Below are 19,951 nucleotides of genomic sequence, written 5' to 3' on the forward strand. Positions count from 1 at the left end.
CATATAAATCATGCTAAATTTTGGAAAAATCAAAATAAAAAAATTATAAACAGGCATTATAATATGCTTTTTAAGAGGCACACCCTGGCATCAGACCACCTTGTTCAGCATCCCAGCTCTACCACTTATCACAGTTGTGTGAGCTTAGTAATTTACCACTTGTGCCTCCATTTCTTCATCTACAAAATGGGGACAATAACAGTACCTATCTCAAAATTCTGATGGAGGATTAAAGGTATAGAAAGCACTCAGAGCAAAATAATAATACACATCATAAGTACTCTATTAAGTGTAAGCCACTATTGTTTTTTATTAGCACCAGTTCTGGAGAAGGCATAGAAAAATGAGCACTCAAACAAACTGTGGAAGTACACAGTGGCACGATCTCTCATGTGTCCATATGTATTGCCATTTTAATTGTCTTTATCCTTTTATCCAACATTTCCAGGAAATTATAACAGATATAAAAGAAAAACATATAAAAACCCATGTCCAAGATTGTTAAAGTCAGCATTTTCTGTAAAACCAAAGTGGAAAACAACCTCAGTGCCCATCTTTTGGGAATTAAATTATTGTCATAATACTATACAGACATTGGTAGAAACACACGTAGTGATATGAAAAGACAACAAGACCTATTGTGGAAAAACACACACACACATTGTAAAACCATACACACAGTTTTACTCCCATTATTTTGAAACATATACCTGCTTACATATATAAGATTTTGCAGGTATATTCAATACATTTCCTTCATTAAACTATTTTTTAAATCAATAATCCAAACACAAGAACCCTGTCCTCTGGTTCTATTTCTAACCACTATCCCTTAGTGTCTCCAACACTAAGTACAATAGGAGGTAGCCAGAACCCAGCAAAATCACCCACAAAGACAAAAATCTATACAACAACTTGCATACTGGCACTGAAAAACCTGGTATTAATGATTTTAAAAAGAGAATTTTTTAAAGACTTCACAAAATTCTGGTGCATTAGAAAGGTTCCACACTTCGGGTTCCACTTATTTGATTAAGTAAAAGTAACTATATGATCTTGGCCAAGTGCTAAATCTGAGAATCCCAGTTTCTCAGAATTTAAAAAAAAAAAAAAAAAAGAGTATAATAGTCCCTTATAGGATTCCAATGGTTATAAGAGATCCTTACAAAAGAACACTGCAAACTATGAAGAAGACTGACTGTTACTCTTTGGCTGAAACCACCAAAAACAAACTTAAAAAGACACTACCATAACCAGAAACCCTGACAAATTTTGTTGTAAAACACTGAATAATTTTTTAAAAAAAAACTAGGTCTAAATAAATGGGAATTTGGATGTTCTTATGGTATAAGCTTGAAGTAAACAATGGTAAACACAAGTGTACCACCTAGAAAACACCTCAAACCACTTTAGAGAGAGAAGGAGGCTGGGCACAGTGGCTCAAGCCTGTAATCCCAGCACTGTGGGAAACCAAGGCAGGCGGATCACCTGAGGCCAGGGATTCGAGACCAGCCTAGCAAACATAGTGAAACCCTGTCTCTACTAAAAATACAAAAGAAAATTAGCCAGATGTGGTGACAGGCACCTGTAATTCCAGCTACTCAGGTGGCTGAAGCACAAGAATTGCCTGAACCCGGGAGGCAGAGGTGCCACTGTACTCCAACCTGGGCGACAGAGTGAGACCCTGTCTCAAAAAATACTAATAAATAAAAATTAAATTTAAAAAAATAATAAAATAAAGAGAAGGAAAAAAGCTATAGAAAACAAATATAGGACACTAAAAGATTGAGCTGACTTGTGAACAATAAAGAATCATCAACTGGGCTATAAACAACAGAATTGACACAGCAGTATCAGCAGTTTAGTTTCACGTGCAAAACAATATTAAATGAAAGCTGACAAGGCAAAAATAAACTGAACTTAAAAATCCCTAGCCAGGCACAGTGGCTCATGCCTATACTTTGAGAGGCTGAGGCAGGAGTATCACGTGAGCCCAGGAGTTCAAGAACAGCCTAGGCAACACAGGGAGACTCCGTAACTACAAAAGATAACTTTAAAAAATTAGCTGGACGTGGTGGTACATGACTGTGGTCTCAGCTACTCAGGAGGCTGAGGTAGGAGGATCAATTGAGCCTGGGAGGTCAAGACTGCAGTGAGCCATCATGCCACTGCACGTCAGCCTTGACAACAGAGAGACACCCTGTCTCAAAAAATAAAAATAAAATATCCCAAAAGGAGATCTGACCTCTGAACAACAGTGGCTCCAGTATCAACAGAAAATGCAAAGCAAAACAACATGAATATTTTTTTTAAAGTTCAGGCCAGGCGCTGTGGCTCACGCCTGTAATCCCAGCACTTTGGGAGGCTGAGGCAGGCTGATCACCTGAGGTCAGGGGTTCAAGACCAGCCTGGCCAACATAGTGAAACCCCATCTCTACTGAAAATACAAAATTAGCTGGGCATGGTGGCATGCGCCTGTAATCCCAGCTACTCAGGAGGCTGAGGCAGGAGAATCATTTGAACCGAGGATGCAGAGGCTGCAGTCAGCCGAGATCACGTCATTGTACTCCAGCCTGGGAAAAAAGAGTGAAACTCTGTCTCAAAAACAAAACAAAAAAAAAAGTTCAAAATCTTTCTGATGAAAAATGAAATGATTTAGCATAAACACTGAGATTAAAGAAGAGAATGGCAATTATCACAGATTTCCTCCTCATATTTTTCCATATTTCTCAAATTTTCTACACAGACTATATACTGCTTTTATAACAAAGAAAAAAAGGTGTGGGCTTTTCCCTTTTTTAATCCCTGGAAAAGACAGACTCAATATCTGCACAAAAATGAGAGAAATTGAGCTGTGGTTGAAAATATAATAACCTGCCAAAGTCTTTAAAGGTACAAGAATATGTTAAGAACTTTTAGAACCTTAAATGACTTCTGAAAAAAATGACAAAGCTACTGAGCCATGGAAAATAAATGATACTTTTTAAAAATAAATGAAATTGAATAGTAGCAAAAGATTTATAATAAATTAAGTCACCTAATAAACTAAAAGCATATAAGGAGAGAATTTTAAGATTTAAGCATAGAATTTCCAAGTACATGAGAAGTATGCCAAGCTCCTAAGAAGCCAATAACATAATAATATGAATAAAGAAAATAGTTAAGTTAAAACAAGCTTTCTAACAATGTAAAAAATGAAGGGGGATAAATGGGTTGAAGTTATCTCCCAATCCAGCTTAAAAGAAACTGAGAATTTAAATTCCATTAAAGAAACCACATATATAGGGAAAATGAAGGATAACAAATAGGAACTTAAATGAAGATGGTTAGTTATAACAAAAAAGACAACAAAGGTTGGTGAGGATGTGGAAAATGGAATGTTCACACACAGCTGATGAAAATGTAAAATGCTGCAACCATTTACAGCAGTTTGGCAAATCTTCAAAATGTTAAACATAGAGTTACCACTTGACCTAGCAATTCCACTCCTAGGTGGAATATATACACCCAAGAGATATGAAACCACGTGTTTACACAAAAGCTTGTACATGAATATCCATGGTGGCATTATTCATAATAGTGAAAAAGTAAAAACAACAAAAATGTCTATCAAGAGATGAATGGATGTTAAATGGATAAACAAAATGTGGTATTATTATGAATTATATATTCAAATATATATTGAAATATTATTCAGTCACAAAAAGGAATGAAATTCTGATACATCCTACAACATGGATCAACCTTAAAAACATCATGCTAAGTGAAAGAAGCCAATTATAAAAGGTCATATTGTATGATTCCATTTATATGAAATATCCAGAATAGACAAATCTACAGCAAAAGATAGTAAATCCTGGCCAGGGTTGGTGGCTTACGCCTGTAATCCCAACATTTGGGGAGGCCGAGACAGGCAGATCACCTGAGGTCAGGAGTTTGAGACGAACTTGGCCTGGCCAACATGGTGAAATCTTGTCTCTATTAAAAATACAAAATTAGCCAGGCACGGTGACAGGCATCTGAATCTCATGCTGAGGCACAAGAATCTCTTGAACTGGGGAGGCGGAGGTTGCAGTGAGCCAAGATTGCATCACTGTACTCCAGCCTGGACAATAGAGACTCTGTTTCAAAAAAAAAAAAAAAACATAGTAGGTCAGTGGTTGCCTAGGGCCGGATGAGGAGAGGTGGGGATTGGGGAGTGACTGCTAAAGAATGTCAAGTTCCTTGGCCAGGCTCGGTGGTTCACGCCTGTAATCCCAACACTTTGGGAGGCTGAAGCAGGCAGATCACCTGAGGTCAGAAGTTCAAGACCAGCCGGGCAACATAGCAAAACCCCGTCTCTACTAAAAATAAAAAAATTAGCTGGGCATGGTGGCAGGCACTTGTAATCCCAGCTACTCGAGAGGCTGAGGCAGGGAGAATCGCTTGAACCCGGGAGGCAGAGGTTGCAGTGAGCCAAGATCACGCCATTGCATTCCAGCCTGGGCAACAGAGAGAGACTCTGTCTCAAAAAAAAAAAAAAAAAAAAAAAAGTAAAGTTCCTTTTGAGGGAGATGAAAATGTTCCACAACCTTGTGACTATAGTCAAAAACACTGGATTGTGCACTTTAGAAAAAAGATGATGATGGAGGGGCACAGATATCAATTACTTAATTTAATGTAAATGAGTTGAAAGAAACTGAAAGCAGAATGATCTATAACTCTATTGGGAGACAAATCCCAACACTTAAAAACTAAAATATAAACACAAATCCAGAAAAGGTCGGGTCCTATGATAACTTTAGGAGATACTTGAAATCTACTCTATACAAAGGTAAAAAGTACAACAAATTATGATACAAGACAATGTTCAATGTATATGCCTTACATAGAATAACAAAAATATAAGAAAAACTGAAAAACTGTGAAAAATAAACCTATCATTATAAGCCGAAGTTTTACTATTTAATTAAGAGGAGATGACAAAACAAAAAATGTAAAGTATGGAACTAATATAAAACATAAATTAACCCTCTCCCCTTGGTAGGGGCCAACTTGACAGAGCCAAGTTCAGGGGAAAAAAAAAAAAAGACAGACAGATGATAGAGAAAAAATAGATACAGAAAGAGAGATTTAAGGCAAATGTGGTAAAATCTGAATTGGGGAATCTGGGTATACTATTACATTTTTCTAAGTTTGAAATTATATAAAAATAAACTTAAGTAAAACTAATAGTTAATATAACATGGAGACTGAGAAGTCAAGGAAATAACTCTTCTGGATATGAGTCTTTCACAAAATTTGTTTTCATACTAGGATACAAAGATACACCTTGTTTGTTTGTTTGTTTTCTGAGATGTTGTTTCTCTCTTGTTGCCCAGGCTGGAATGGAATGGTGTGATCTTGGCTGACTACAACCTCCACTTCCCAGGTTCCTGTGATTCTCCTGCCTCAGCATCCTGAGTAGCTGGGATTACAGACATGCGCCACCATGTCCGGCTAATTTTTGTATTTTTAGTCGAGACTGGTTTTTGTCATGTTGGCCAGGCCGGTCTCCAACTCCTGACCTCAGGTGATCCACCCACCTCGGCCTCCCAAAGTGCTGGGATTACAGGCATGAGCTGCCGCGCCTGGCCACACCTAGTTTTAATATGAAAACCCAGAGATTCCATATAACACATTCTTGGCCCATAATGCAAAATCATGAAACAATACATCTGTAACATATATAAACTCATGTGTTTCACAATGATGAGAGAAATTTTATCATAAATGTCAATGGAGTTAAAGAAACATCATGATCTATATCCACCTAAAGAATTTAGAAAGAGAGAAAAGGGAAAGTTTAAGGGATAAAATTAATAAAAGAAAAAATAGACATAAAAACATCAGATAGTGTTTCAAGGACAATGGTATAATCAGAGATAGCAGGGTAGGTTTCAAATACAAAGAAGGAGGAAATGGATTCAAGGAAAGAGTTAAAAAGAAGAACAATACAGTGGAAGTTACAAGGAGTACAGGCAGGAGAGGAGTTCAGACCAGAAGAACTAGGCACTGGAGAAATACAGTCTCCCATCCAACCGTGTAATTATGAATAATAGGAATGAGGGAATATATACCAATTTTGACTCTCCTCCAGACAGGCTCTCCATCTCAAAGAGCATCACAATTCACTCCACCATCTATAGGAGGAGATCCAGAAGGTTAGGCAGAAAAAGATCAATAAAAGAGGCTGGCTGGTTGAGAACTGGGCAAAGTAAAGAGCTCATGCCTCACTAGACAGCACTGACTGACTTCGCAATGTGGAAATAAAAGTCCAATGTTGACAGTGCCTCCAAGTTTAGAAGAGAATGCAGGCCAGAAGTGATGGCTCATGCCTGTAATCTCAGCACTTTGGGAGGCCAAGGCGGGCAAATCACTTGAGGTCAGGAGTTCAAGACCAGCCTGGCCAACATGGCGAAAACCCGTCTCTACTAAAAATTCAAAAATTAGCCAGGTGTGGTGGTGTGCACCTGTAATCCCAGCTACTCTGCAGGCTGAGGCAGGTGAATCGCTTGAACATGGGAGGTGGAGGTTGCAGTGAGCCAAGATCGAGCCATTACACTCCAGCCTGGGCAACAGAGCAAGATTCTGTCGAAGAAGAAGAAGAAGAGGAAGAGGAAGAAGGAAGAAGGAAGAAGAAGAGTAGGCAGAAAAATAGACTGTCAAGTGAAACCTCCAGATTTTTAATGGCTAAGAACCAATGTAACTTTTTAAAGAAACTGTGCAGACTAGGCTGGATGCAGTGGCTCATGCCTATAATTCCAGCACTTTGGGAGGCCGAGGCAGGCAGATCACGAGGTCAAGAGATCTAAACCATCCTGGCCAACATGGTGAAACCCTGTCTCTACTAAAAATACAAAAATCAGCTGGGTGTGGTGGCACGCACCTGTGGTCCCAACAACTCAGGAGGCTGAGGCAGGAGAATCGCTTGAACCTGGGAGGTGGAGGTTGCAGTGAGTGGAGATCACACCAACGCACTCCAGCCTGGCAACAGAGCTAGACTCCCTCTCAAAAAACAACAACAATTAAAACAAACAAAAAACCTGTGCAGGTTAAACAAGTCCTCTCAATTCTTCCAATTTCTACTGTTATCTTTCATCGTACCCCCAGTCTCCTCCCCTCTCCATTCCATCTTCACCAATTTCAGACTTTGCTTTCTAAAACCACAATGTCACTCAAACCCTTTAAAAGCTTCTTGATGTCTTTGAACCAAATGCCAAACCTGCAGATGGGCCTTGAAGACCTTAATGTGGTGGCATAATCTCCTGCCTTAATCCCCGCAACTTAGTATTTCGAAAAGACTCCCTTCACTTTTCCACCTTTGTGCCTTTCCTAAAGCTATTCCTTCAGCCTAGAATACCCTTTTTAAGAGGTATTCTATGTTCATTCATCTATGTTCAGCTTCTATGTTCATTCAGCCATTAATCTATTCCACTAATAAATATGTAATGGGCATCTAACTTTGTACCAGACACCAATCTGGGCACTGTCACTACAGTGGTAAATAAAACAGACAAAAATCTCTGCCTTCACAGAGCTACATACAGACAGAAAACAAGTAAAATATACAGTATGTCACACAGGAAAAGGTGTTCTGGAGCAAGGAAAAGCATGAAGGAAGGTTACGGTGTGAGAAAGACATTGTGGATGGAGGGTGGAGAAGGCTGTAACTTAAGGCACCACTGAAGGTGACATTAGAGCAAACACCTGTAGGAACTGGGACAAGAAGATTCCAAGCCCAAGGAACATCAACAGCAAAGGCCTCAGGCAAAAGTGTGTCTGATGTTTCCAGGTGATGTTCTCTCCCCATACAGCCCAGCTCAAGTGCCACTTACTCCAGGAAACCAGTTTTGATTACTACAAATCAGAAATTATTCATTCCCATGACACCGTATCTGTATCTTCCTTAGGGCACCTTGTACAGTGGAAATCCTCTTTTCAAACATATACAAGAGTGATCATTGATCTATTAATCAAAAAAGTCAGTTAAGGCAGAAACCATTTAAAATAATACCTATTTTAGCCATTTTAGTCTTAAATACATAATTATACATTCATTTCCCAATGTACCACCAAGACCTTTTTTTTGAGTATAAGTCTGTCAATGGCAGTTCCCCACTTCCTTGGATAAATCACACCCATAATCCATTAGAACTACAATGTCCGTTTTCCTTTCCTTTAAGTAGAACAGGGGCTTAAAAATACTTGCAATGTTTTCTGCGAAATCCTTCCAAAAGTTACAGGGTTTCTCCATTCTGTTTCAGTTGTCTTGACCATAATTTAATTCATTCAGGGCAATTCTTTCAGCTTCTTGTCTTTATCAAGTCTTTTCAAAGCATTCCGTAAAAACAGCTTTTTGTAATCTTTATTTCATTGATTTGAGTAATATTTATTAAATTATACTCATAATTACCACTCGTATCAGTAAGTTTTAAAACAAATACAACTGACTCTTGCTTAGTAAGCAGAAAAATCAAATGATACACAAACGACGAAAGCTAACTTAGCATTTGAGCATCTGTGTGCCTGCTGTGGGAATTGATTAGTATGATTTACTAAGGGAATGATTACTCCAAGATGCCAAAATCAAGCCCAGCAAAGGATCTGAATAGATATTTCTCCAAAGAAGATATACAGATAGCCAATATATTCATTAAAATATGCTTAATATCAATAGTCATTAGGAAAATATAAATAAAAAGGACATTGATACAGAACTTCACACCCACTAGGATAGCCAAAATCAGACAGACAATAGCAAGTGTTGGAGAAGATGTTGGAGAAATTAGAATCTTCAAACATTGCTGGTAGAAATATAAAATGGTGCAGCCACTTTGGAAAACCATTTGCTAATTCCTCAAAACGTGAAACACAGAGTTACCATATGACCAAGCAATTCCACTCCTAGATACATACACAACAGAACTGAAAACATGTGTCCACACAAAAACTTGTCCATGAATGCAACAGCAGCATTATCCATAGCAACCAAAAAGTAAAAACAACTCAAATACCCATCAGTAGAGAAATGGATATGCAAAATGTGGTTTATCCATACAATGACTATCATTTGGCCATAAAAAGGAATGAAGTTCTGATACACACTACAACATAGATGAACACTGAAAACATTATGCTAAGGGAAAGAAGCCAGACACAAAAGAACACACCTCATATGACTCCATTTGCATGCATATCTAGAATAGGCAAATCCATAGAGACAGAAAGTAGATTAATAGTAACCAGGGACAGGGGACATGAGGAATGTGGAATGACTGTTAATAGGTATGGGGTTGCTTTTTGGGATGACGAAAACTTTCTGGAATTACAGAGTGGTGACAGTTGTAAAATTTTGTGAATCCATACAAATCCACTTAACTGTACACCTTTTGAAAATCCTATCTTGTTCGTGCTCAATAAATGCTTATTGATGGGGAATGTGGGGGGGAAGCAAGCCCAGATGTGGTAAAAAGAAACTTCCACTGTATATATCTGTAAAAGGCTAACCACCTCTGTAAGATTATAAGGCCCTTGAAAGCAGGGAATCCTTCTCATATATTACCCTTAACAGCCAGTATATTAGATTACACTATGCAGTACTCAATCAAGGTTTGCTAAATTAATTATTATCCATCCACATTTTACACACCAGGGATCTAGAAGAAAAAAGCCCTGCCTGAGATTCCCCATTAATCAGAAAAACTCACTTTTTATTCCCAAGAATCCTGAATTGACATAAATAAGGCATGTCTCATAATCTGCCATTTATATCACCCATTAATACCATTCCTACCACCATATAACAATCCAGAGGACCCACTTCTAGTTAAAACCCATTTCAAATTCTCCACCTTATATCTATCACCAAATGCCACTAACTGATCTCTCAATATGTTCTTCTACCTCTTTAACCATATTCCCTAAACTAGAAATGCCCCACATGGTTAGCCTCATTTGTTCTTCTCAAATACCCTAGAGCCAAAAAGGACTATCATCATATTCATGTTACAAATGGAAAACAAAAAAAAGGTCAGTCTAAGGTTACCTGGTCTCCTGAATTCAAGTTTATCTTTCTTCACATATATCATGTATTTCCAAGCTTTTTTTCTCTTTGGATAACTAGGAACTTTCTGGTAAGTTAGCTTTTTAAAAAAGCATAAATAAAAAAGATATAATATCAAAGTTTTTCTTTTAATCACAGTAAGTCTAAAGTCCAGAATGAGTGGAGAACTGGGGCAAGATGACAACAAAAAAACTCTTGTTCCAGCCTGAGCATCATGGCGAAGCCCTGTCTCTACTAAAAACACAAAAAATTAGCCAAGTGTGCTGGCATGCACCTGTAGTCCCAACTACTCAGGAGGCTGAGAATCACCTGAGCCCAAAAAGTTGCAGCCTGCAGTAAGCTAAAATTGCGCCACTACACGCCAGCCTGGGCAACAGGAATAAGACCCTGTCTCAAACAAACAAACAAAAAAGTCTTGAGAACAAGAAGAGATAAACCAAAGGCCCACTGCTTAGGGAATATGCAATATCAAGAGACGACAGGGCCAATTCCCTATGCTTCATCTTCATCAAGGAACATGATCTTCAAGCTAGGGAGGTCAGAAATCTGATAAAAGGAAATCAACTTCTAAGGTAAGTGGCACGGATAGGGGACAGTAACAGAATACAGAGCTACTTCAAAAGAATATGCTCTCTGATCCAAACCACTCACACTCCATGATACTGAAAAAACTTTTACATCTGCCTTAAAAACTACCACTAATTATCTAAGCTACCTTGACAAGGTGCCAGAAGAACAGAAATAAAATAAATAAAAATAAACACATCCTCAAATTTGAAAAAAAGGGGAAATGCAGGCCGGGCGCAGTGGTTCATCCATGTAATCCTAGCAGTTTGGAAGGCCGAGGTAGGCGGATTGCCTGAGCTCAGGAGTTCAAGACCAGAATGGGCAACATAGTGAAACCCTGTCTCTACTAAAATACAAACAATTAGCTGGGCGTGGTGGCGTGCGCCTGTAGTCCCAGCTACTCAGGAGGCTGAGGCAGGAGAATTGCTTGAACCTGGGAGGCAGAGGTTACAGTGAGCCAAGATCATAACACTGCACTCCAGCCTGGGCAACAGAGCAAGACTCTGTCTCAAAAAAAAAAAAAAAAAAAGGCAGAATGCAGATCCAGAAAAACATCTATGGGTAAACCTGCCATGTAACTGCTGAAAAATTCCAAAATGGATAAATAAGTTTTCGAATACAGTAAAATAAGAAAGACACCATCAGCTCTTTATTAAGGCAGGCTATACAACATGTGCTTTTTATTTAACAGGATTACTAAAATGGAAAAAGGGAGGATGACAGGATGATACATATACATAACAATCTAACAAGACAATCTGAAAGAATCTTTTAAATAATAGGCTAGTGAACAAAATGGGAAAATGTTGAACAGCAGAAGCTCGAAAATCTGTTAAATTCAACTAACAGGATGCATAGCTAGTTGAACATGTGGTTGACTAATGTAACAACATCAACCAAGTTGGTAGAAAGTCTCCAGTAGTATGTCGCAGGGTTCCACCCTTTTTCACAATCTAGACAACTTCTATTAGTTTAATGAAGCCATAGAACTGCTCTTCACGTTTGCAAGTGAAAAAAACCTGTCAGTGACCCAACACACACAACCTGACCGAATCAGCTCCAGAAAGGTTACAGTAGGCTGAAATGATGGTCCAAAACCAAAAATGAATATCTACAGGGAATCGAGGGCTGCATTTAGTTTTAAAACTGAAATAGGCCAGGCGCATTGGCTCACACCTGTAATCCCAACACTTTGGGAGGCTGAGGTGGGTGGATCACTTGAGGTCAGGAGTTCAAGATCAGCCTGGTCAACATGGTGAAACCCCATCCCTACCAAAAATACAAAAAAAATTAGCCGGGCGTGGTGGTGGAGCGTGCGCCTGTAGTCCCAGCTACTCAGGAGGCTGAGGCAGGAGAATCACTTGAACCCAGGAGCCAGAGGTTGCAGTCGGCCAGGATCACGCCACTGCACTCTAACCTGGGTGACAGAGTGAGACTCTGTCTCAAAAAAATAAAAAAAACCTGACTAAGCAAACTTCAGTTTGTGTGGGGATACCTAGATAATAAAAGCTACTAAAAAAACTATGCACAATTTCGAGCTGCATTAATGGATGTGTGTGTCCAGACTGTATTACTATGGTTCTCAAATTTAGCAACTAAAAAAAAATTTTTTCCATATGAATTGTTCCCAAATCTTCATCCTAAAAAGTTACAAGAATCTACAAGTATCATTTAGTTAAAACTCTAGCTTTAGACCCATTTATTCAAGTAAATCTTACTGCTAGGAAACATTTTATTTGATCAGCTTAATTTATTGACATTTATATCAGTGATAAATATGCTTAAAAGAACACTCAGATATTACTAAATCCAAGTCTCTTTTTTAAAAAGAAAGGAAACTAAGAGAAATTAAGTAACTTGCCCCAAATTACACAGCTGCTTAACAAGGGCCATGACCCCTAGATCAGTCCCCTTTTTCCCACACCACGTGGCACCCACCCCTCCTCTTCAATGCAGAGTACCCCAGGGTGACTGACTGAGCCCCAGGCTTCACACACACCACACAAAAACACAGGTTCACTTCTCGGGCCCCGGGACTTTCCCTGCCCATACTCCAGGTCACTCCAAGCCCCTACATTCCATCTCAGAACCCAAAGAAAACACACATACACACACACACACACACACAGTCGCTCTGCATCGCCAACCCACATCCTCAAGGGTATCCAACCCTCTATTTCTTTTATTTCCTTTCTTAAAACTTGAACTATGCAAGTTAGAAAGCATACACAAAAACATCCCATCAACATACATTATATTTTCCTAAGAACAAATTAGCTTATCAAAAACAAATACCCGGGACACATTACTGGAAAAATATTAACATGGTGTGATCACTTACAAGATTGATAATTAATATTTGTTACATAAAAAGGCACTCTAATATACAACTGGTTTTTATTCTTAAAGTGTGATTATGTAATGAAGCATTACCCCATATCCCGTTCAACATCAGAAAAATAAAGGAAAAGTTTTTTCACGGATGGAAATGTTTTTAATGGACATGCTATTGTTTACTGTGCTCAAAACTGCCCTTCCCCTCATAAAACATTACCATATGAAAATTATTAAAAGATGTAAGGCCTTCAAACCTAAACAGCAGGCCAAAGGCTCGCTTCATTTAGGGTAGCATAAGCATCTGCGCTGAGCTCCTCTTGCTCCTTCCTCACTCTTCCAGAAATAATGCCCCTTCAAGAGCCCAAAGGTACAAAGGTTGCCCGGCAGATTCCCAGTGGCCTTATGTTCCTCCTTCCTCCCCCTACTCCGCCTTGGTTTAAAGAAGACAAGAGAAGGCACCAGAATTGATAAAAGGGCAAGTTAGCAAGGATGTGGCTTATGATCACCAGCTAGGCCAGCTCCAAGAAGATCCCCCCCAATCAAAAAATGAGACCTGAATGCCTGTCTTTGCCCCAGGGCCATAACCCTTGAGCGCCTCTGGGACCCCTTTAGAAATGAAGAGGGAACTTTACTGCTGGGACCCTCTCCCCAGTGTTATCCATTAAAGCCCCAGCAAGCTCTTTGTTTCCAACAGCTGTGTGGGGGCAATCGGCCTTGGAGAGAGGGGAGAGGTCACTCCCTTGCTCCCGCGGCTGCCAATATCCAGGCTCTCCCGCAAAACACACACATACAGGCACGGCATCTTCCCTGGGACCCAATTCTCTCTTTCCACACCACTTTAATAACCCAGGTTTACACCTTGCTACACAAGGGCATTCCCTGAGACCTAATTTCCTCTTTCTACACCCAAACCCTACACAGGATTTGTAGGGTGATGACTCCCAAGCCCCCTCCCCTTTGAAAAAACACAAATGGGGTTCGCTACAGCACACCCATCCCTCCTCTTCAATGCATACCCCAGGGTGACTGAGCCCCAGGTTTCACACACACACAACACACAAAAACACAGGGTCACTTCCCGGGCCCTGGGACTTTCCCTGCTCTTATCCACAGAGCCGAGGTCACTCGAAGCCCCCAGATCCCATCTCAGAACCCAAAGAACACACACCCGCGCGCGCGCACGCACACACACACACACACACACACACACAGACGGTCACTCTGCATCGCCAACCCGCGTCCTCAAGGCAACCGGTTCCCTTTATCTACACGACCCCCACCCCCGAGACCCCAGTACCTTAAGGAAGAACCTCCCCAGCACATCAGCACATGGTCACTTCCCTGCCCTCACCCCGCCCAGCCCCTCGCCGTCTCCCACCCACCGCACTCCGCACACACACAGATCCCTGCCTGGGGCCGCCCTCCCTCCCCTGAGCCTTCACAACACAAACACGCGCTCCCGCGAGCACACCCACGACCACACCAGGAGCCCCTGCTGGCCGCTCAGCCTCGCCGGCCCCTGCCCCACCGCCTCCTCACACGCCGGGCCGCCCTCGCCCAGCCACTCGACACACTCGGACGCACCCACGGCCACTCCCATCCCCAGCGCCGGTCCCCAAGCCACACCGCACGCTCGCGCCCTGCCCTCCGCCCTCGCTCACCCTCGGGCCCAGGTCCCTGGGACCCCCACGACGGGGTCTTTCCCAGCCCGGCCGACCGCGGGGATCAGGAGGGAGGCGGCAACGGAGGGGTGGGGAGACCTAGGGCCGGCTCCGACCGGTCCTACCTGAGCAGTTGATGCTCTTGCCTTTGCCGCCGGGACAGTCCCCGCCGCCGCCGCCGCCGCCGCCACCACCCGGGGGCTGGTTGGACGCGCGGCTCCCGGGCAGAGAGAAGGCGAAGAGCAGAAGCACCGACGTGTAGCAGCAGAAGGCGAGGGGAGGCGCGGCAGGCAGCCGGAGCGGCGCCTCAGCGGCCGCGGCGCCCATGGCTGGCGCCCCTGGACGGCGGGAAGCGCAGGGAGCCACAGGCCGGGGGCATCCAGCCGCGCGCCCAGAGCCCCGCCGCTGCCTCGGCGCCTCCTAGCAGCCGCGCCGCTGAGCCGTGGAGCAGCCCCTCAGCATCCCCGCCCCATCCGCAGCACCCGCCAGGCCCGGGCCCGCGGCGCTCGGGACGGAGTCGGTGGGTCCGGGCGCGTGCGAGGGTCGCGGGCGCGCGAGGGTGCGCGCGAGGGTGCGAGCCGGCGTGAGGGAGACCGCGGCGAGGGGAGCGAGCAAGCGCTAGCGCGGCGGGCGGGGGTCGCGGGCCGGAGGCAGGCCCAGCCCCTCGCTTGCCTCCTCGCCTTCCCTTTGTGTCCGTGGCCGTTGCCACCGCGTCACAAAGACCCCGGCCCGCCCGGTGAGGGGCGCGTGACGGAGCCGCCGGCGGGAGGGGTGGCTGCGACCCCGCCCCGCGCACACCCCCAGCTCCCGCGCCGAGGGCTCCGCCCCCGGCCGCGGCCGGCGCCGCCTCCAGGGGAGCTATTGTTCCTGCGGCAGGGCAGGGGCGCGGGGGACGGGGTTGCGGCCACCCCTCGGCGGTAGGCAGCACCGTAATAGACTTGTTTGCTGCCCTTTGTGAGCGTTTTTGAAGCGTTTCGTTCGCCCAGCAGCAAGGCTGGGAATGAGGGCAGGTGGTCTGTCATATATCTATAATAGTTTTTAGGTGAAGAAACTGAGTCACGGAAGAGGTAAAGGTGACATGTCCAAGGTCGCATACCAAGAAATGGGCAGGACCAGGATGGGAACCCAAGTTTTGACTCTAGCCATGTAGTTCTCAAAAGATGTTGGATGAATGGTTACATTTCTAGGTTCCTCATTCCCACCTCATTCCCATAGACTCACATACAACTGAGTTGAAAATAGTTTTCCAAAGTTTGTATTGCCCTCTCCCCCTAACAATAGCTGAGATTTAGAGAGGATTTTCTAATATACAAGGCCTGGTGAAAGCTCTTTATGTGCATTCTCTTCAATTATTTTTTTACAGGCCTCGGAGGGAGTTTTCATTCTTAGCTCCATTCTACAGATGAGGAAGTAGGGACCCAGAGAGGCCTAGTGATCTGACTCCCAGTCCAGTGCTCTTCCTACCACATCCTGCTAGGTGATACCCAGACATAGGTACTAACATCATGGACTGAATTCTGTGAAAGTCCTCTGCCTTTTTCATTCTATTATATTGCCTCCCACCCCAGAAGGAATTTTCAGTCTCATTGAGAAACTGATCAATTTGATTTATAAAATTAAGAAATGTGTGAAAAGCCACCAAAAACAAAGCCACATTAGGAAAAATGTCTTTAGTGCAAATATGAGACCATACACTTAATATAAAGGTATAAGTCAAGAAGAAAAAGTTGACATAATAGAAAAATAGGAAGCTTGACTCATTCACAAAAATTACACTAGTAATAAAAGATTATTTTTATTATCCACTAGTAATAAAAGATTAAAACCGCAAAACTCTGGCCAGGCACAGTGGCTCATACTTGTAATCCCAGCACTTTTAGAGGCTGAGGTGGGCAGATCACCTGAGGTCAGGAGTTCGAAACCAGCCTGGCTAACATGGTGAAACTCCGTTTCTACTAAAAATAGAAAAAATTAGCGGGGCGTGGTGGCACGCGCCTGTAATGCCTGTAATCCCAGCTACTCAGGAGGCTGAGGCAGGAGAATCATTTGAACCCGGGAGGTGGAGGTTGCAGTGAGCAGAGATCGCACTATTGCACTCCAGCTTGGGCAACAAGAGTGAAACTCCATCTCAAACACACACACACACACACACACACACACACACACACACACACACACACTTTGGATGATTAACAAGAGTTAAAAGAATTGGCAGACTGAGCACTACTAATTTATACATTTTAGGAGGGCAATTTGACTATGTATCAAAAAACCTTTAAAATGTGTTTACTCTTTAATCTAGCAATTCCGTGTATTGGAATTTATCTAAAGGATAACTGGACAAGCACTCAAAAATGTAGACATAGGATGTTCATCACAGCCTTTATAACTTAAATGTCCATCAGTGGGGACTAAAGTATGGTACCTCTTAGTACAATGAAGTATTATGCAGCTTTAACAATGACGATAATTAGGTTAGTGTTTACTGACGTGGTAAAAGCAGGATACTAATAAGTAATAAGAAAACCCTGTTTTTCTAGAATATGTATGTGTACACATCCATAGGAGAAAAAAGTGAAGAACACTATACAGCAATATATTAACAGTGGTTATGTCTGAAAGACCAGCTTATGAGTAATAATTACCTATAATTACCTGTTCTTTATATTTTTCTGTGTGATCTGAATTTTTTTCAATGAAAATTTTGTATCTTTTTTTTTTGTTTTTAACAGGGTCTCACTTTGTCACCTAGGCTGTGATGCAATGGCATGATCACGGCTCACTGAAGCCTCAACCTCCCAGGCTCAAGCAATCCTCCCACCTCAGCCTCCTGGGTAGCTGGGACTATGGGTATGTACCAGCATACGCAGCTAATTTTTTTTCTTAGAAACAGGGTCTCAGTATGTTGCCTAGGCTTGTTATTTTAAAAAGCTGCTTCCTTTTGGCCAGTGCAGTGGCTCACACCTGTAATCCCAGCACTTTAGAAGACTGAGGCAGGTGGATCACTTGAGGCCAGCAGTTTGAGACCAGCCTCGCCAACATGGCGAAACCCTGTCTCTACTAAAAAATACAAAAAAAATGAGCCAAGCGTGGTGGTGCATGCCTGTAATCCCAGCTACTAAGGTTGAGGCATGGGAATTGTTTGAACCGGGAGGCAGAGTTTGCATTGAGATGAGATTGCGCCACTTCACTCCATCCTGGGAAACAGAGCAAGACTCTGTCTCAAAAAAAAAAAAAAAAAAAACTACGTTATTTTAAATTGTACTTTCATCATACTTTTTATACAAATAAATTCACATTTTTTAACATTTTATTAAGACTAACCTCACACCTCTAAACTGTTAGTGGCATGCCAAATGTTACAACTAAAATTGAACTTCTGGCTTTCCTGAATCCTGTGGGATCTCAGGTTCCTAACTGCTAAGCCACAGCTAAGTCTTCTTCTCAGACCTTCAGCAACTTCTCTGCTAAGCTTGACCTCTTCCATGCTTCCTTCCTGACCTGTGTCTTGGCTCTCCAAGCCCCAGTATTCTGCCTTGAATTTTCATTTCACTCCTTACCATAGCCCAGGCAGAAATACTAAGATAGGTCAACCATTAAATAAAAAGCAAAAAATTGGTGGGGGTGGGTGGCTCACAATTGTAATCTCAGCACTTTCTGAGGCTGAGGCAGGAGGATTGCTTGAAGCCAGGAGTTTGAGACCAGCCTGAACAACATAGTGAGACCTTGTCTCTACAAAAAAAAAAAAAATTTAATTAGCCAGCGTGGTGGCGTGTACCTGTAGTCTTAGCTATTCAAGAGGCTGAGGTGAGAGGAGCCCAGGAGTTCAAGGTTACAAGTGAGCTATGATCATGCCATTGTACTTCCGCCTGGGCACTGGGCAACAGAGCAAGCAAAAAAAATCCTGGGGCCATAAGTCACAAATTAATTTACATCTGCATCTTTCCCCAAATCAGCTAACACAAATTCAACACAGATTTCTTGAAAACAACTCTGCTTCAGAAACAGAATTTGTCTGACTTTGATCATATAATCTTAGAGAGGGAAGAGGTTGTTAGAGGTGAATTAATATAACACCCATGACACGCTTTAATACCGGTGACCCCAAAATACCAGATAGCAAAAGGCTGTGGGACTCACTACATAAAAACCACCCAGTGAATTTTAAAAGAATGTAGATTTCTGAACAGTACTCCAGACAGTCTAGGTGATGCCCAGGTATCTCTTATTTATTTTAAAGTTGTCTAAGTAATTCAGATGCACTGTCAAGTTTGGAAAACCCTGACCTAAACTTGATCAGTCAGCTATTGCTCCCTAACAAACCTCCATAAAATCTCAGCAGCATGCCACAAGGAGCATTCATTTCTCATAGATCTAGAGGTTGGCTGGTTGATCTAGGCTAGGCTTGGGTGGATGGCTTTGCTTTAAGATACAGATTCAGCTGGGTTTGGCTCCTGTGTGCTGGTTGAGTTCTGGTTCACTATTCTAGTATTCATTCTGAGGATGGGATCCAGGAGGAACTCTTGTCACGGAGATGGCAGCGGTACAAGGGGGCATATACACGCTGCTTGTATATGTCTGCTAAAATCTCACTGGCTAAGATCAGTCCCATAGCTGAGCTCAAAGACAAAGGATAGGGAAGTTTATTCTCCTTATGGAGGTAAGTGAGAGGGAATAATAGGACGTGAATATTTTTAAACAAAAATCTATCAGAGATCTTATATGGAATATAATTAGTTATGCTCTACCAGAATGTTTTCACTTCCAAGTAACAGAAAACCCCAATCCAAGTTAAGGTAAACAAAAAGGGATTTATTGGCTCAGGGTTAAAAAAAAAAATGTCAGAGGTAGTGCCCTCTCTTATGAGTTGATTTCTGTTCTCAATTAAGCTTCACTCATGGAAAACATTGCATTCCTTCAAGAAACCCTTATGAGCATTCGCTGCACACCAGAGTAGCCTCTGGGGGCAAGAGATCCTGCCCTCACTGTGTGGGAGAGAAGGAGACACTTGAAAATTAACAACTACAACTCACTGTGATAAATACCAAATATAAATGGAGTGAGGGTGGGGTAGATGTAAATGGCAAATCCCATCCCATACTCCCAGCCCTGCCAATATCCTGGCTTTCCTAGACCTCCTGCTGGAGGGTCCAGCTGCATAACAAAGTCCTGATAAATAGTAATGAGACACTTTGGGACTGACAAATTGGCCCCAGTAGGAGAGAGTCACAGTGCTTGACATAGAAACAGGGGAAAGCAATGATTTATGGTGCAGCACTGGCAAAGCCTGGGATTGACTTCT

At 42.4% G+C, this 19,951-nt stretch overlaps 1 protein-coding gene across 1 annotated transcript in view; it reads right to left on the minus strand.

Moving 5' to 3' along the window:
* The window catches only part of TMEFF1 (transmembrane protein with EGF like and two follistatin like domains 1), a 100,510-nt gene extending 85,109 nt beyond the window's left edge, over positions 1 to 15,401 (minus strand). Inside the window, exon 1 of the mRNA XM_005581179.5 lies at positions 14,775 to 15,401. Coding sequence (XP_005581236.3) covers positions 14,775 to 14,976 — 202 coding nt within the window. The 5' untranslated portion in view covers positions 14,977 to 15,401. The remainder of the gene's footprint in view (positions 1 to 14,774) is intronic.
* Between the last annotated feature and the right edge of the window lie 4,550 nt (positions 15,402 to 19,951).

The sequence above is a fragment of the Macaca fascicularis genome, chromosome 15 (genome assembly GCF_037993035.2).
Source record: "Macaca fascicularis isolate 582-1 chromosome 15, T2T-MFA8v1.1".
Lineage (NCBI taxonomy): Eukaryota > Metazoa > Chordata > Mammalia > Primates > Cercopithecidae > Macaca > Macaca fascicularis.